Source organism: Xyrauchen texanus, chromosome 39, assembly GCF_025860055.1.
Source record: "Xyrauchen texanus isolate HMW12.3.18 chromosome 39, RBS_HiC_50CHRs, whole genome shotgun sequence".
Classification (NCBI taxonomy): Eukaryota; Metazoa; Chordata; class Actinopteri; order Cypriniformes; family Catostomidae; genus Xyrauchen; species Xyrauchen texanus.
Window position 1 is genome coordinate 1,913,407 of NC_068314.1, and position 18,812 is coordinate 1,932,218.

General features: G+C 41.6%; 1 protein-coding gene and 1 long non-coding RNA gene across 4 annotated transcripts; both read right to left on the reverse strand.

The window, feature by feature from the left end:
• Nucleotides 1-2,577: 2,577 nt before the first annotated feature.
• LOC127632545 (uncharacterized) lies at nt 2,578-6,237 on the reverse strand. Of its 3 annotated transcripts, none has more exons than XR_007969109.1 (3): nt 4,213-6,237; nt 3,183-3,315; nt 2,578-3,053 (listed from the first exon to the last, which is right to left on the reverse strand). It is a non-coding gene; the product is annotated as an uncharacterized LOC127632545 (long non-coding RNA). The 3 variants fall into 3 exon arrangements; XR_007969107.1 differs by having other exon boundaries at nt 2,578-2,771; nt 2,937-3,053; nt 3,183-6,237; XR_007969108.1 differs by having other exon boundaries at nt 2,578-2,771; nt 2,862-3,053; nt 3,183-6,237.
• Nucleotides 6,238-13,888: 7,651 nt separating this feature from the next.
• Nucleotides 13,889-17,640, reverse strand: LOC127632530 (interferon regulatory factor 2-binding protein 2-B-like). Its single transcript, XM_052111153.1, has 2 exons — nt 16,721-17,640; nt 13,889-16,188 (listed from the first exon to the last, which is right to left on the reverse strand). The coding sequence occupies exons 1-2, from the start codon at nt 17,457-17,459 to the stop codon at nt 15,434-15,436; spliced, it is 1,494 nt and encodes a 497-aa protein (XP_051967113.1). The 5' UTR covers nt 17,460-17,640; the 3' UTR covers nt 13,889-15,433.
• Between the last annotated feature and the right edge of the window lie 1,172 nt (nt 17,641-18,812).

The following is an 18,812-nucleotide window of genomic DNA, read 5'->3' on the forward strand; positions in this document are numbered from 1 at the left end:
CATCTTAAATAACATCCACTTGTGGTTAAGTTAAGGGTTGGGGTTTGGTTAGGGAGCAGAGTTAATAAAATATACATTCCTGTTCACCATATTACATCATTCACAACCAAAAAAACAACTCGCTTTTGGCGACACTGTGGACATTTCAACCGGAAACAACACTTTCGGCTTCGGCCACTGGGGGCAGTGATTCGAATTTCGGTAAGCAATGTCCGATTTCAGCAGCAAAACTTTCAACCTACTGTTGCTGAAATCACCCTGTGATCAGTCTGATACTTTCATGACATTGGTTTTGAGCGGACTTTGTCATTTTAAGTATTAACAATGGACATCAGTGCATGGATTTCACTCATGTCTCAGACTTCATCACTAATGATTCGGACTCGAGCATTGAGTGCCTTCTTAAAGGAGAGGACATGTTACAACCATTAACTTGTTTAGTGCCAAGGTTCTGGAAAGAGGGGGCGTGGCTAATCCAACCGTTCAGCTCGTGGAAGTTACAGAACAGCTAAAATCGCTAACTGCATCTTTAAAGCTCATTCAGCCAATAAAATAACTTTTGCCAGCTAGCCAGACCCCATAAACAGTGAAAAAAAGTTATTATTAAATTTACCTACTTTTTATGTAACTGTGCCTTCTCACCCTCACAAAAAATACTATGGTATTTATTACTGTGGTTTTGGACAATTGTTTTTGGGCACTACTACGATGTGAATAGCATGGTTTACCTAAGAGTACCATTTAAATACCATGGTATATACTGTATATTAAAGTGCCATGGTATTACCATCTGAAACCATCACTGTACGTTTTCGTAAGGCCACACCGTTGCTCAAAGATGCTGACTGTAGTTTCCACAGTCATCAGCGAACGCTCAAAATACCAGCTCAACCAGCGCTGCTATTTGCAGCCAGAACGCGAGCCTTGACACGCTGGCCTTTCCTCCTGGAAAGAAAGATGATCTTGAAATGTGTTTAACTCCATTATAACAAACGCCAGCCATCCACCGTTTAACTTCCTCAAATAGCCGCCACACAGAAACAGCTAATGAGGGATTGTGGCATGTTTTCCATGGCATGTCTCTTTTAACTAGCTACATTTTGCTGTGATATTTACGAACGCAGGTCAGGACGTGTTTCCTGGATGTGTGCTACTAAAATAGCACTTACAAACTGTGGGAGTCCATTCACAGACGTGACAAGTCTCCATTTAAATGCTGGTTTTTATCGTGCCGCCCTCCGTAACTAGACAGAGAGTGTGTCAAAGGTCAAGGAAGATGGGCTGGAGTTGTGCTAATGTCTGGTGTCACAGTTTTAAAGCATTAGCTTCTAGTAAACACATTCACACAGATCCTGGTATGTGAATGAAGCGCAGTATATAATGAGCCTAATTTACAGAGAAAGGAGGGGCGTTTGCACATAAAGGAATGACAATGACTTTATTTAAACACTCACTGCGTCTACTTAAACTAGATTGCGGGTGGTTGGTGAATAAGAAAAAGAAACTTGTGTTCCCTATGAATTAAGTTGTTGTTTCTTACATCATTGGCAAATAGATTTTTTGTATTTTACGTTTCAACCCTGCAAAATTTTGTTCGATTTCTCCTGTCTTTAATTCAGAGCTGTTTCACTGCATGCGCTGTTTGCGCTAGTTTAGCGCCCAAATGCAACGGTGCTGAATGCAATTTGTGCGCACATTTCCGATCTTGCTGGCTGGTTCCCAGCTCTATGTACTGTATGAATAACTGATGCAACCATCAATAGTATGTACACAAACATCTCTTTTGAATACAATTCTGTTTACCGCCTTTATCAGGTAGTAGTAGCGCCATTTTTATTGCGCTGCGCAAATAGCGCATGTTTTGCTAATGAAGTGCAATCTACAATGAGCCAAATTTACATAATTTCACACATACCTTCACTTCACAGATTTACACGGGCAAAATAAAGTCATCTCAATGGGAATCAGCGCGATCGTGAATTTAGCACGATGGACTACCGGTGGCAAAATATTTCTTTGAGTTCAAGTTTGGTTTTCCACGTGCCAGTACGTATCACGCACATTGCACGTGATGCAACTTTCGTCATCAGCACAGCACTCGTGGACTGTCCGTGTTCAGGCTAGTGTTTCTATGTTAAAAGAAGCTTTTCGGTGCTTAAAGAGTATCATAAAGCAGTCGTTGTGCACATGCGTTGAATGCGACTGTATGGGCACGTGGTCAAAAGAGTATACTATGAAAGTCTGAAATGGACAAAAGACAAAATGGTTTGTGGATAAAGGATCCCCCATCCAGCCATCTGTCATATTCAAACTTTTAACAATCTAATCAATTCCCAGTGGGTAAAAATACATTCTTTCTCGTTAAAAATCACGTTTCGTTCAGAATTATGTATTTTAATAAGAGTACAATGTGTCGGGAACAATATTTCACATTGACGTTATAGTAAGTTGTTATTTATAATTAAGAGGGAGGTACGTTCTCATTCCAGGGAGAATTTTGAAGACAAAAATATAATGCCATCTGTGTTTTTAGTCAATTTTACTGAAAGATTTCAAATGTGTATACCTGCTATGAGTTTATGTTGCCAGTTATAAGGAATATAATACCATATAGATGACCTCAAAGCTAACAGTCATGCATTTTTTATTTTGACAATTTTGAGTCACTTTGGGCTGCAAATATCTGGCGAAGAGAACACTGAAGGAAGATTTTCACACATTCGATCCATAAAGACGCACAAACACTTCCAGTCTTGGTTGAACACGGCTGCCTACACAAATACAGAGTAGTTTTAGCAAACGCCAACCCAAACACACATGCACACAACCACAAGAGTAAAACCACATTTTGATCTACACACAAGCAAACACAATGTTTGGCAAAGATCCTGTTGAACTCAAACTTCCAGAAACCTCCTCCTCCCATTGCGGCATACCCTGCCTGGCTTGGCCGTCAGTTTTCCACGCTGCATCGGATGACACTGGATTATTTTCTTCCCACAAGCTTCAGCCCGACTGCCAGTGGAGGAGGAGACGCCACACGGCCTTTCCTACTGAAATCCAGATGTGCACAAACAACAGAAAGAGAGAGAGAGAGAGTTTGAACTTGTGTTTTGAAGTATCCAAGCAAAGCCTGTTATTAACATTTCACTTTGTTTAGGAACGGGAGAGGATATGCATACCTGGGCCGCAGTCCAACGCATACCTCTGAGAAATCGTCTGGAATTATACGGAGCAGGATGTGGACACAATGACCCGCGAGGCGCTGACATTAGTTCATTTCTCTGGTTTTCATACACAGTTTCTGTGGAAACACTGCGGCCAGATAGGCCAATCCAAATAACATTGACAATAAGAGTAAAAACTCGACATTTCAATTCTCTTTGTGAAAACTCTAAAGATGCCTATAGGACTCAAGCTCGTCTACTTTAGGTTTTGAGTCTGCAACTGGTCTGCGATGAGAAGTCTCAGATCTCGCATCAAACAGTTGTGTATTGTGTGCACTCAAGCGACGTGCTGAGACTAGTCGTGGACACTATGACAGATTTCAAACCTGCTTGATATCTTGATGTCTTGTCATCATGTGTGCACAGCATCGTCCCAAGACCAACAATGAGCCACAGCCAATGAAATACACAGAGAGCACAAGAGGAAAGCAAGGTATCGGGCAGCAGGAGACAAAATATAATCAGACAATAAATAAAACATCACACACATCTCCCAACCCTTTGCCTTTATTCATTTCAGCTGTTTTTTAAAAAATGTCCCCCTTTGCAAATGGTGAAAATAAGAGCAAATAACAGGGGCGATCCACTTTTGTTTTTTGACATGTTATCCCAATCTAACTGCGCAAGTTTGTAAATTAATTTAATTATCAACTTAACTTTTTATCAACCTATACAAAAAATAAGACAAAAAAATTGTGCTGTAGCGCCACTAAACACTTCACGTGTCACATTGCTAATGCGGGGACGTTTTTTAGCAGGGAAGCCATGTTGGGATGTTTCTGACTAAACAACCGGCATGTAACATCCTGAAACCGCATCAAAATAGCGTGCCTCAGCTGCCACCGCAGCAAGAGTGTTTGCCAGTGCCTGGCATGCCCCCAGCCCACCTATGTGATGGCACAGAAATGCCGGAGAGCCACACTTTATCAGCCGATCCAAATCCACCTCACCTAAACAATGTCTGTCTAGCACACAGAAGACTCACCTGTCTGGACATTTTTAAACACTTTTTTCCCTCTCTTGTGGGAATCTGTTTTTGTCTTCTGTGTGGTTTTTGTTCTCTCTTTCCTCTCTCTTACTCACTCCAGTTTTCGGCAGAACTTGACGGGATTCCAGCGTCTGAGAGAAATCATTCACACGAGTGCTAGTCACAAAGACAACAAGCGACACTCATTTCCATTTCACAGACTTGATTCTCTGCGTTAACAGTGAAACAAAGAGACTGTATGTGATGATTTCATCCGTCGTGTGAACTGCGGCCCCCTTTTGACATGGCAGCTAAAAATAGAGCGGTTTGGTGGTGGGGTGAGGAGGCATTAATCATGTAAAGGAAGTAGAAAAGGAACATGTGAGTCTAGTAACATGCTAATCTGTGAAAAGAGGTGGGCGTTATGGTAGTATAAGCTGTGTAGTCACAGGCGTGCACATTTTTGTCATGACAATTCCCACCACAGTGTCATTTCAAGCACATCATCTATAGAATTCTGTGCCGGAAATGACATTTTTAGCGCTTTTCAAATAAAATGGCTAATTTCATAGCTAGCAATATATGCATTTTAAATACACACAAGTAATTCATATTTTCACACTTTTTGCATAATTTAGCAAACTTACAGCTTGATTGGAAATGACAACCAATAAAAAGTGATATTTCCCTTGATTTGTCTTTTTCTCAAATGTTATCTCAAGCATGCCCTTTACTGACACTTTTATCCACACTCACTTTTAAACAAACTCTATTAGTGTGATGGAAATGACCCATAACTGTCATCATTTTTAGGAAAACAATTATTTTGACACTGGTTTCAATTTAGAGGGTGTGCTGAGTGACTCCAGTCAGGTCTTCTAAGCAACCAAATTGGGCCGGTTGCTAGGGAGGGTAGAGTCACATGGGGTAACCAAATTGGCCTGGTTGCTAGGAAGGGTAGAGTCACATGGGGTAACCTCCTCATGGTGGTGATTAGTGGTTCTCTCAATGGGGCGTGTGGTGAGTTGGGTGTGGATCGTGGAGAGTAGCATGAGCCTCCACATGCTGTGAGTCTCCGCGGTGTCATGCACAACGAGTCACGTGATCAGATGCACAGATTGACGGTCTCAGAAGCGGAGGTGACTGACACTTGTCAGTCACTTCCTGTCAGCAGTTGACACATCAGTGTCGTAAGCGCTATATGGTGCATTCACGCGTGAAGTTGGAAGCACTTTGTAATCAACAGAGGAACAAATGACAGGCGAGAATTAGTTCATTTCTAACAGCATCCCAGCGCTGGGCGGAAGCAACGATTTGAAGTTAAAAAAAAAATTACTTCAGAAGACATTAATTGATTGAGTCGTGATTGAGTTTTATGCAGCCTAAATATGACTTTTGGACCATCAGACAGCAGATTGACGGCACCCATTTACTTACAATATAAGGACCTACAGAGCTTCAACATTTTTCTAAAAATCTTAATTTGTGTTCTGCTGAAGAAAGACAGAATACATCTGAGGCATCAGCATATGTGAATGAGAGAATTTACATTTTTGGATGAACTACCCCTTTAAGTCCGATGAAGACGAATGAGCAACACTTAGTGAAATATCGCAATGATTTCATATCGTGACCTAAATATCGATATTGTATTGTATCACCAGTTACCTTGTGATTCCCACCCCGAGTGTTTACACGACAGTGAATGAGGACAGGTGGAAAACTTCCAAATTCCAAGAAACTAATTACACAAGTTGATTTGGCCTTGAAGAGCACATGGCACCCCTGAAGTTTGCCCTACGCGTGTTAGCGTGTAGATATCTCTCTCCTGTCTGAATAATAAGCGAGCCGTGTTTCAGCTGATCCGTTCGAGATCAAAGATGCAGACGGGGGGGCTCTGGTCGGCGTGGAGATCAGCTGTTGCTTGGTTGTTGCACCATCTCTTGTGTCGACATGAGAGTTTTCTCACAGATGTTAAAATATGTATAAAGACCATTTCACAGATCTACCGAGCAAATCGAACACTGAGATGCAAAGGGAGGATACACATCAGGATACACAGTCAACGAGAAAACCAATCGATTATTCTGTGAGGCAAAAGAGTGAAATGAAGTTTGAAAGACCCTTTGAGTGGAATAACACTCAAACGTAATAAAATGGCCGTTCAAATTAATTTGAGAATATTTGAACCTCTTAACCGAGACATTTCACCTCTGAATTACGGAGGTGATCGCACATGAATACAAAGCTTCAGATGCCTCTGGAGTTATCTTGGGATGCACAGCACAAGTAATATTTAGTGTACTGTCATTCAAAACATTTCACTCACTCGCTTTTCAATGGCCACGATGTGCTTGTGCGTTTATGTTGTCAGTTTGATTGTAAATGTGTTGAGATCGCTGCTCAATTTCACAGATCACCGGCAATGCAACGCCCATATTTTCACAATCCAATCTACAACCAATGGATAAACGCAAATCCCCGCCACACATTTTTTTCTTGTTCAATAAGCCATTTCACTTGGAAATACGTCACAATATGGAGGTAAAGTCGGTCGCAACTTCCATTTCATGCTGACTTTAAGCTGAAGAAAATAAGTAGCCATCCAACTTTTGATATAATTTAGACATACAAAGAGCAATTTTAGACCCAAATTATCACATGACTTCAGAGGGAGATACAGCTGGGTGTCATCAGCATAGCAGTGGTATGCAATGATGTGTTTCTGACAAACGGAGCTTAATGGAAGCATGAACGAATGGAAAACAAGACAGGACCAAGAACAGAGCCTTGTGGAACCCCGCAGGTCCACTGAATCCCCGCCCACTGCCGTAAACACTTAAGAAGGACACCGTGATCTATAGTGTTGAAAGCTGCACTAAGATCAGTGAAATAAATAAACATTCCCACCGTCTTATTTTAACTTTTGCTACCGTTTCAAACAAAACGTCTTCTTAGGAATATTGTTCTAAGTGGGAGTTAATGTATTGGTTTTCCTGTGTCAATCTTACTTTCAATTCTATTAAACTTTTGTATCATTCCTTTTACTAACAAAAGACAGTTTCTTGATGACATCATCCTCCAGGAAGTGACATCATTTTGGTGGGAAAACAACGGCACAAACATCAGTAAGTATTAGCAATGAATTTGATGAAGTCTGTGATGTTTTGTGCTATTGGTTGGTTGGTCTCTCTATAAAACATTCAATTCCTGTTTAATAACATGACAGAAATCAGTATATCAATTTGAGTCATAATAAAACATTAAAAAAGTCCCAAATAACAGGAATAAGCCAGCATCTTCATTCTTGGAAACCTCACGACTCCAAACTGAACTGAACTCATCACTTTCATGTCTGTTTTTCGTCTTTTGTTCAGAGAGAAATCCCTTGTCCTTGTTCTCGGTTTTCACCTGGTTTTCCTTGCAACCTTTTATATAAGTTGTGTGTCTGAGAGAGAATAACAGATGTTAGACAGACTGAAAACAGACACACAGGAGGGGTAGAAGATGACATGCAACAGACATGAAGAAAATTTTTGTACAAAGTGCAACAGAAAAGAGAAACAGAGATTTCTCATGGCTTTATATTATGTTTTAAAAAATGTTTTGTGTGTGTTTCCTAAAGGAATCCCTCTCTTTCACTTTTGGATAATCATTGTATTATCTGCACACACTTTTTATTCGAATCCAAACACAATGTGCACAGATCATTCCCCTTTCACACCCTTAATCTGAGTTACAGGGAAACATCCGTGTGTGCATTCACCACCATACATCTCATATTATACACCCAAACAACTGAAACAATACAATAATAAACAAACTTTATATCTGTGTTATTTATTTGGTGTTATTGAATTTTGTGGTTATGTAAATTAAATATTTCAACTTAATAAAATACTAATGTAATTGTTAAAATTAAAAAAATACATAAAACTATCATTAAATATCATTAAACCCTCACGAACGTGACATCTGTCAATTTTGTGTGATCTAACTTTTGTGGTTACCGGAATTAAATATTTTAATTTAATACAATATTTATGTATTATTATGAATAAAATTAATTTAAATAAAAATAAATGTATAAAATATGACTACAGAATAATTTTAATAAACCCTCAAAAATATATTTTTGCAAATATCTATTTAGTGTAATCTTACTGAAATTAAATATTTCAATTTAATTAAATGTGTCATTTTTACAATAAATTAAAATTAAAAATATATACAATGTTAATATCTTGAGTAATCTGCTCCATCATTTTCAGTCACTTTGTCCCAGAAACACATTTTGAATTTTATGCACTGCAGAAAAAAGGAAATTTACTGCATCCAAAAATAATTCAATATTAAAATATTACAGTAAATGAAAATAAACATAATAATAATATTAATATTGCAGGTCATTCACAATGTGAGCGCACGGTTAGGTTTGAATCTGAACTATCAAGCAAACATTCCTCAGCGCTTTATACAACACACAATCAATACATGAACCATTCAGAACAATTGCTGGCAAACACATCAAGTGTTGTGTACTACGACCGTAAAACACACTCGCTGTGGACTTTGTTTTTCTAATGACCCATTCATATTGCCAGAAGGCGGCTTTGTTAATCACTGGTCAACATTCAGTGCCGCTGCGTTCCAGATGTGACGGGCGTGTGTGTGTTTATTTTCTTGCCGACGGATCTGCCAGGTCAAAGATCAAGTGCTTGCGAGATAAGCTGTGCCCAATGAACGGAGCGCGGCGGAGCCAGGCGGACCTCACGGGTTAATAACTACCATGTGCTCTTATCAATAGAGTTAATTCAGAACATTTTTTATTCAAAAGAGATCTATTAAATATTTTGACTGATTTGTCTAAAACTGTGCTCAGATTTGCCAAAATACCGTCTCTCAGAAAAAGATGATACTTTAACAAAATATAACTGAGCAATACAATTTTCCTCTGGGAATATCTTTTTTTAAATGAGGCAAATGTTCAGATCTCTTTTGGTCAACAGCAAAAAAATGAGCAGAAACAATTACCCCAAAAGATGTCAGAAAGACCAAAAAATATAGTGCTCTTTAAAAGGTTATGTTAAAGCCATCAGCCCAAAACTGCTACAGCAAAGCAGGCATGAACACTGGAACGCTTTGTCTGCCAGAGCACTTAGCAACTGCTGCAGACAAAACTAAGAGGACAAAACAAAAACAAAGCAATCAAACAGAAGCAGGAGGTAAAAGTTGACTAGTGGGAGTTTTTTGCAAGGTGGACATTGCCAAGGCCAAACATTAGCAGCATTAGGCCACACCCACACGACCCGCCCCTCCGTGCCATCCATAGTGCAGCCAAAGTGCAAATCTCTGTTGCGCAACTCTTGTCAAACAAAGCGTACGGAAAGGCCTGCTACACATTAACAAATGAGGTCAAATGAAACAGTTACTCCCTCTTTTCCTTCTCCTGCTCCCTTCAGCTCATGCTGTGTGGATATTTCACTCCAAAGCTTTCATTAAAACATCTGAGACGGACACCCACTCCAGTTCGAACAGGAAGTCTTCTGCCATCTGCACCAAAACACAGTCATCTCTTTCTTGAAAGGCATCTTTACAAAGACGCCGAGCACACAGGGGCCAGAAAGGATGTGAGATCCACTTTAAAGGGCAAATCTCTGAAATCTAGCTTCCTGTAATGCAACACCACTTTCAAAGTTGCCACACAGCTCAGGAGAAAGAATCTGGCGTTGAAACGGTCTGGAATTACATTTCACCCGCACGTCCAAACCCCCCCTCTGACGGCGCGCTCAGAGGAAAACTGTCATTTCTTTGCCAAATAATTAAGGGAATATTTTATTTTAAAAGACGCAAGGCCAAAGCGCATGGGAAATGTTTCACACAATCTCTCTCAACTAGCTGAAGTAATGTACTTTTGGAAAAACAAAACTACTTATAGCACATCTTATGAGCCAGCATCTTTGATTAATTAAACCGCTAGATTTACGAGTCTCGTTTCATGTTTGAGCACAGCCGATTGGTTATTTTCAATTCAAGCTTGAAATATTCCCATCCAAAAACTCCCAGAGTTCCATTTAGATTCATAACATTCATTGGTTAATCTCCAAGCAGTTTTAAAGTAGCTTTCTCGATAATAAGCCCAGTTATTTGAAGTCACCAAATTGTTGAAATACTCATATTGTAATGGATGTTTAATGGTACATCAGCACTGCTTCCATATACAGTACACTGTTGCTATGGTTAGCATATCTAGCGCATGCAGTTTCTTGTTTGAGGGCTAGATTGGTACTTACGATTAGTTGAAATACACCTACCAATATGGAACCCAACGAAAAGCGCTTCAGCAGCTTCTGGCTACCAAACGTGATTCCATGCGTATTTATATTTCGACATGTGTCAGAATCATTGGTTCAATGAATCTCCAAGCGTTTTCAGACTAGGGGTCATTCAACTCCTTTAAAACCAAACCGCTAAAGGGCAAAACAACTGCCTAAATCTGAAAAACCTCGATGCGTCTGAAAATGCATACTTCCCTACTTAATACAGTAGTATGCCAATAACAGCATGCCAATGGAGTAGTATGTCCTCATTATTCATAAAACAGCAAGCCAGAAATATCCAAATGACAACTATTTTCGGCAAGATTCTGAAGTGCGGATTGACTGGACCCTTTACGATCCCATGATCCCTCAGGAGATGTGGCGGCATCACATTGAAAACAAGCTGGTGGTTTAAATTCATTTAAATGACAGAATTCGTGCAACAGTATAGAGGAATTTAAATGAAGTCTACTTTAAAAACTGACCCGATCCGGGCCCAAATTTGGAAGGTTTGTAGGGTACCAATGGACTCCAATCGGAGACCTCTAAACAAGTGCAGAATAACCGAATAGTGATTTTGGTATTTGAATACAGGTGCTGTGCACATTAATAACGCATGATTTTGGATCTGTTCATAATTAAAAAGTACATGTAACTGGCTGTGTCCAACCAAATCTGCCAAGCGTCCTGTAGCGCTTAAAGGTGAACGTTGTCACATCATGGGGGGCCTCCGAAGTGTACCGACCCATGGGCCTCTCGGTTCTTAATCCGTCCTTGCATATTGTGAGTGTGCGATTTCAGACGCAGAGATTGTCATTACTTGTCCTCGGGTCATTTCAAACCCATTTGACTTTCTTTCTGCCATGAAACAAAAAAGGAAATGTTTAGCACAATGCGTTTGGAACGACACGAGGATGAGTAAACAAATACTGAATGTTCATTTTTGGTGAATTATCCCTTTAAAGTACTGGATGCATATTGGGTGGATTATACACCACATTGGCTGCAGAGATTTACTGCCGTGATTTGTTTGTAGCATACCCTGCTGTTTTTGCACTCGGTCTCATCCGCAGCTCTGTTTTAGGCCAGTGAATGTCTGCGGGCGGGTTCAAGTTTGGCTCGCCGCTGCCAAACCGCAGTCCTGTTTGCTCTCCAGGCAGGTAACCAGGCAACGAATGCACTCTTTCATGACACGTCCCAGATTCAATGTGTGTGCGATCGCTATATTTGGTGCGACATAAAAAGCTTTCCCCAGATAAAGGCCTGCAGTCACTTGTACACGAGTTCCTTTCTTGGTGTTGTGAGCGCGTGATTGATGGTCGCAAAGGTTCGCCTGTATGCGGTCTAATTATAGTGAGAGCAGCTGCTGGAAATATCTGCCCCCTTGATCGTCCACATTCTCCGCTTTCTTTTTTTTTCCACCGTAGGGAACCAGGAATGTTATCCGGGGTGTTTGGCTTATTCTCTGTCCCCTCCTATGCATGTGGGTGTGTTTGTGTAATGCAGCAGGCATATGGCGCTCTCAGGGTTTGCAGCGGCCTTGAGGCAAAATGGCCAGAATCTGCTGACGTGGCAAATGAGCCACTTCACTTTACAGACACTTTGGCAATGCTTCGAATGGAATATTACCTTACTGCTTAATTGCAGTTTGCAGTGCATACTGCTCACTATTTTTATTTTTAGAGTGAAACAGTTGGTATACTATGCATACTTTATGCTGCAGCAACAAAACGATAGCATGTTAGTATTCTTTCACATTCGGTGAACTCACCTCAAAATGGTCACCATTAAAAGATTAATCTGAAGGGTATGCTATTGATATATGAGCAAAACACTTAGAACAAATACATTTGTGTGATGAGTGAAAACATCCAAAGAGTTTTGACACTTAACCACAGAGGGAGGGTGGGACAGCTGCGCAAACAAAAGACTAATAGAGCTGCATGTCTCTGACTGCAAAGTAATTGAAGTAGAACGATTCATCTTTGACGAGAGCCTTTTCCCCCTCAGGGTGTTGAGTTTGTGCTGGCGCAGTTGGAATTCGACAGATAACCGCGGCTCATTCCGTATGAATCATCGGATCAATATTTGCCTGACTTGGATACAAATACCTGCTTTCTGCCAGCGTTTTTTGATGACGTCTAATGATGCAATTGAATTATTTTAGAAAAAACAAACAAACAAAAAACACGTAACAAAGACGTAGCTTACTGAATCAACAACTATTTTTGCAGCATACCATTTTCTTATTTACATGATGTTAAAATTGTTCAAATGCATTGACACTGACCATCACACCTGGAGTCGTGAGTTTGACTCCAGTCAGGTCTCCTAAGCAACCAAATTGGCCTGGTTGCTAGGTAGGGTAGAGTCACATGGGGTAACCTCCTCGTGGTGGTGATTAGTGGTTCTCTCAATGGGGCGTGTGGTGAGTTGGGTGTGGATCGTGGAGAGTAGCATGAGCCTCCACATGCTGTGAGTCTCCGCGGTGTCATGCACAACGAGTCCCGTGATCAGATGCGCCGATTGACGGTCTCAGAAGAGGAGGCAACTGAAACTTGTCCTCCACCACCCGGACTGAGGCGAGTAACCGCGCCACCATGAGGACCTACTAAGTAGTGGGAATTGGGCATTCCAAATTGGGAGAAATGGTGATAAAAAAAAAAGATTAAATGCACCAAGGTTAAGTGAAAAACATCATTAACGTAAATCGATCTGCTTGCTGTCAGAATTTAATGACGCATCGCAACACTTGCATGTCTTTTGATACCATTTGAATTAAGTATTTTAGAAAAGACATGCCAAACCAAAGCAAATGCGTATCAAAGACGCAGCTGACTGTATGAACTGCTATTAAGATTTATTGTGACATACTATTTTTTATAAATATGCAAAAATTTTAACCTTACGTTAAAATGCACCAAAACTGAAACAGCAAATAAGCTTAAAGGTGATCAATATTTGCTTGTGATTTGGGTAAATACCTGCTTGCTGCCAGTGTGTTATGCCGTAGCTTTCAGTACTTGCCTTTTAAATTGACTCAAATTAATATTTTAGAAACAAAAACAAGCCAAACTAAAAAAAACAACCGGAACAGATTTTCTAAAGTTAAAATGACATTAAATTGCAAAAACACTGTGAAAGAGTAGCAGCTTATAATCATTCACCTGCTTACTGCTTATGACGTATCGCAACGCTCGCATGTCTTGTTACGCAATTTAATTACAAATAAAATTAAAGCCAAAACAAAAATTAAAACATGAAGCTGACGGAATCAACTGCCATTAAGATTTATTGCAGCATATTATATTTTTATTTACACAAGGTTTAAATTATGTTAAAATGTTACCAAAACTGGAAAGGAAAGAAAATAAAAAAAATGTAGAAACTCAATATTTACTTTTGATTTAAGTACAAATACCTGTTTGCTGACAGTGTTATATGACGCAACACTTGCATGTCTTTCGATGCAAGAAGATTGTTTTGCTCAATACTGTTTTCTTAATCGCATTATAATGTTTAACTTGTTAACATGTACCAACTCTGTTAATTGCACAAGAATAGTAGCGACTGAAAGGATTAAAGCTCTGCTGATTCAAAATATTCCAGTTGAAATCAAGTAGTTTTCCAGGTCATGTTGCTTGTGAAAGGGTAAACTGGAGTGCACGTGACTTGTGTAAGAACAGATCTCCATTCATTTCAGTGCTGTGAGAACCGTGAATGGGGGCAGGCGAGCGTGACTCAGGAATTCTAGCGGGGCGACCACGTGATCAGTTGCAGTTTATTAATCATAAGCAACTACACTGCTATAATAATTAAGTTTGGATTGCTTGTTAAGCCTAGACTGCAATTCATAAATTACTAAGCAGTTCAGTTTGATTGTTCCCATTAAATCTAATGATAATAAATCACTGCAAGACTGCAAAATAACATGTTCAGTGTTTCTCTGTAGTAACGAGAGGTCTGGTAAATAAACTAGGCTTATGATGTGCAAGCAATGCTTAAATCTTTCATATCATTTTTAAAGCATCAAGTGTGAAATTTATGGCATATGGCATTTTATATAGCCCTAATGCAGCTGCAATGTTTAATGCTTCAGGTCTTTATTTTCTACAAGCTCTTCCCTCACAGCGAGTGAATGAAAATAGACGAGTGTCGGCTTGGATGCAGTGTTAGGTTACTTCAAGTGCAGGTCGAAAACAATGCGGGATACAAGTCGCAGCTTGCATGTTACTTTTTCCAAATTCAGGCATTCTCACATTACCTTAGGTTTGCAAATAGATGTCGTACCAATATACATTATTGAGGCCAAAAACTCCCAGAATGCACCAGAAAAAAACCTCTCAACGCCTGCTTTTTTTTGGGTTCTGTTTCATTGAAGACGTGCATCATCCGTATTGCATGATTCAGTGAGACAACAGCCACTCAACGCACAATAAGCCAACCACAGACACCTCAACTTGTTATTACAAGGTCAGAAATTGTATTTGGCAATTTTAAACAAGTGCATACAATACAGCTAGAAGCGTTTGAGTTTTTGCCAAGTGCTTATAGAGTATTAGTCACATTCTGTTTAAACATGGACTGCCACCAGTTGTACTATTACACTGAGTTCGCTTGGAACAACCACTGAATGGGAGGAGAAAGGAGGCAATAATTGTCCATTATAGTGTATACATACCATTTTATCGTCGAAAAATTTAGAAACACAATGTATTCAAAAAGGGAAAAATCAAGAAAATTATACAGCCATGATTACGAAGTGTACAGTTCCCCTAAGTTCTTATGTACAAGTCCGTTAGTTCTCATCCGGATGGTATGCAGTACGATTTACCATGTATGATCAATTGAAATTTTATATGCTTGTCATTTTGTTTGTTTTTGTAAAAAATCAAAGAAGAAACATGAGAACCAAGAAATCAAGGGTCCCGCTCCTTTTTCACTTTTACGTCCCCAGCCAGAATGGTGGCTATTTCGCCCTGCATGAATGCCCAGGGAACATTGGAACCCACCAGCGGGCATTTCTCCCCACTGGGGCAGTACACCTCGCCTGTTGCCCCCTGCTGTTTGATGCTCTCACGGGAGCACGGGAAACAGAACTTGTGCGACGGCACGGATGGGCACTGGACGAAATGCGTGTCCTCGAGGCGTTCATGACACAGGGTGCAACACAACGGCACGCTGCCAGGGGGCACAGAGGAATCCGGAATGCTCTGCGCGTGCCCGCCCTGCGGGTCCATGCCTGGCACATGCGCCGTCGCCGTGCCAGCTGTGCCCGACACCCCCAGACCGTCCCTTTGGGCGAGTCGCGACTGAGGGCTTCCGCTGTTTCGCCGCCCCGTGGCCACAGTCGTTGTGGAGTGCACCTGGTTGCCGTCTTTGGGCGAACCGGTGCCAGCGCCTGCGTTATCCGCAGCCAAGATAAGGGCGGCCATGGGCGACTGCCCGCTCTGCACGGCAGTGGCCGCCTCGGGCGGGGTGGTGCGTGAGTGCGGGGAGATAGTCGAGGGGGGTGCGGCAGCAAATCCCGGCAGGGCCGCGGAGGGCATCTTCAGCACGTCAGATGGAGCCGGTAACCACGGCTGACCCTCCCCGTTGAGCTTGGCGGCGTTGCCCTCCCCATCCGGCTCAGGAGAGGGTTTCCTTTTAATGCCACGAGAGTGCTTAGCTCTGTCTGTGGAGAGAGAGAGAAAGAGAGACACAAACACTCAAGTCAGAGATGGAATACTTGACTAAACAGCCTGTTGGCACTGTTTGAATATTTTCTGTCACAAAATGTGCCCAGGATGATAAAATGGGAAGTCAAGAAACAAAGCACATCTGTTATATTTCCAAACCCCACTTGAAACTGTTTGGACGCATACTTTGATGCATCACATTGTTTAAAAATGTAATGCATATAGAGTATGAACATTATCCAGCGTTGCAAAGCACGCTTTGAGTGTAATTCTATTTTAAGCTTCAATGCATGCAAAAATTAAAGGACGCATAACATAAAAAAGTAGTTTGAATAACGAGGGAGCCTTATCTGGAGTTTTAAAACATGCTTTGACGGCTCATGTTATTCTAGAGACTGAATGGATGAATAAAACGCATGCTCTGATGTTTTAGACCATTTAAAGGACTGAATGCTTGTTAGAAATACAAGTCTGAATGGCGACGACGCATTGATTGTAGATTGAAAGCATGCGTCGACGCATCCGTACCTGTTTTTAAGGCACTGGAGCTCTCGTAGCCCATACGGTGCTGCAGCGCGGCATGCTCCTTCTTGAAGCGCGGGTCGAGCGAATGCAGCGCCACCAGGTCTCGAACCGTCTTGCCTTTCTGCGTCCAGTCCTCGACGCGTTTGTGTCCGTCGCTCGCGTCATGTTTGTCCTTCATATCGTCCCCTCGCTTGCCCATATGCTCCGGGGGGATCCCCATCTGTACATTTCTCCCGTTGAGCGCGTGCACCGGAGGCAGCGTCCCATTGACCAGCGGCACCAGATTGGGAGGCACGGCGCCGGTCCTGCGCGGGTTCGGGCTCTGGCGGTTCAGCTCCGGGGGTTCGTCGGGCTTCGGGAATCCGTTCGGTACCGGGATCCCGTTCAACTGCCGCCCGCCCGCCTGGTAATCCGGACCCAGTCTGAGGGGTCTGTCCGACGCGAGCGGGTATCGATCAAGCGGCTGCGGCGGACGCGTGCCCGGTTCCGTGTGATTGAGGGGCTGCATGTCCTTCCCGGGTTTGCCAACGGGTCCCGGGGATCTGCCCTCCTGGAAGCCGTGCGCCCGCTTCAGCTGTCGGGCGGTCTCGATGACGAACTCGATCCGGTCCGCTCCTTCGTAGTTGACGCATCCGCGGCACACGGGTTCGGTAAAATCCCAGATCATCGCCCACGGCATGCGGGGCAGATCGCACAAATAACACGACTGCCTGCGCGAGGCAGCGATCGCCGCCGACGACATGCTGGTTTAAATGTGCTGGAGAAAATCGAAAATGTGCAACTAAATTCTCCCAGTGCTGTTTGCTGTGATAAGGAAAAATAATATATCTCTTAATAATTTTCCAGCCCGTCCGAAAGGCGAGAAAAGCGACAAAGTTACACTCCGAAGTTCATGGCAGTGTGCGCTCCAGCCCGCGAGCTCTCTCAATGTGGGAGCGGTGACGTCACCGCAACGCTTCTATTTACTTGATTCTTCGACGACGCGTTTGTGCGCATGCGCGCTCTCCTCACGCTGAGCGAGTAGTTTTCTGCAGGCGTCATTTGACAGAGTGGAGGAGCGATCAAAAACAAGGACAGAAGGCGATAAAAACAGCTGTAAGAGTGTGTATTTATGACGGAGGTCGGTCTGTCTGCCTACAGACACTGAATAGATGATTAAATTAAAATATTTTTTCATGACATATGTCTTTGTATTTTGGATAAAATATTAAAGTGGCAATTTTTAAGGTGAAAATAATATTAGTTTTTTTTATTTAACTAAAAATAGGGGTGAACTTTTATTTCAATCTGGCAATTTGTGAAGACATTTTCCAGGTGTTTCATCACATTTAACAATAAAGCATGTTTATTTTCTTGCCATTGTGTAAGTAATCAAATTATAGTTAATAAAATATGGAAATACTACCTTAAATAATAGTACAAGCATCTTTATTTAAAAAACGTTTGAATAAATAATTGAACGAGTTGAAAAGGTACTGCATAGCAGGAATGACCTGAATTGAGATTTTATGCAATGGTAGCTGGTCGTGCAAAAGCAAGGCACTTACTGACTGCAGTGTGTAAATGTGATCTTAGAACCCTCACAGTTCCACATTCCACTGCGCCTGCCAACACAGCGTCACGCGCCACTGCATCCCTTTAACTCTTCAATAACCTCACACACATAAAACAACACAACCACTAGAACAAACCTTTGATTCTGCTCCAGTTTATAGAGACTGAGACTGATTTATGTGCATCTACATTGTCTTGGATTCTTTTCAGTGGTATGCATTTGGGAACCATGTGTTGTCTGGAATATCTACACTGGTAGATTATTTATCCGTGCTGGACTGTGTACAGCCTCAAAGCCTGATTCATGCACGCCAAGATCATGTGAAGGAAAGTCCCAGAGTGAAGACAACGAGTCTAAACCATGTGGTTCTACCTTTCCAAAATCTTTTTTTCTTCATACTTTAACACAAGACTCATGGCAGAAAGTGATTTGGCTATTAATTTAGCTGGTGTGACTGAAAGAGTAACATGTGACCCTGGGGAGAAATATTTCAGCTACTCTATTCCAAAACAAAAAGTTAAATAATAGAAACACAGACAG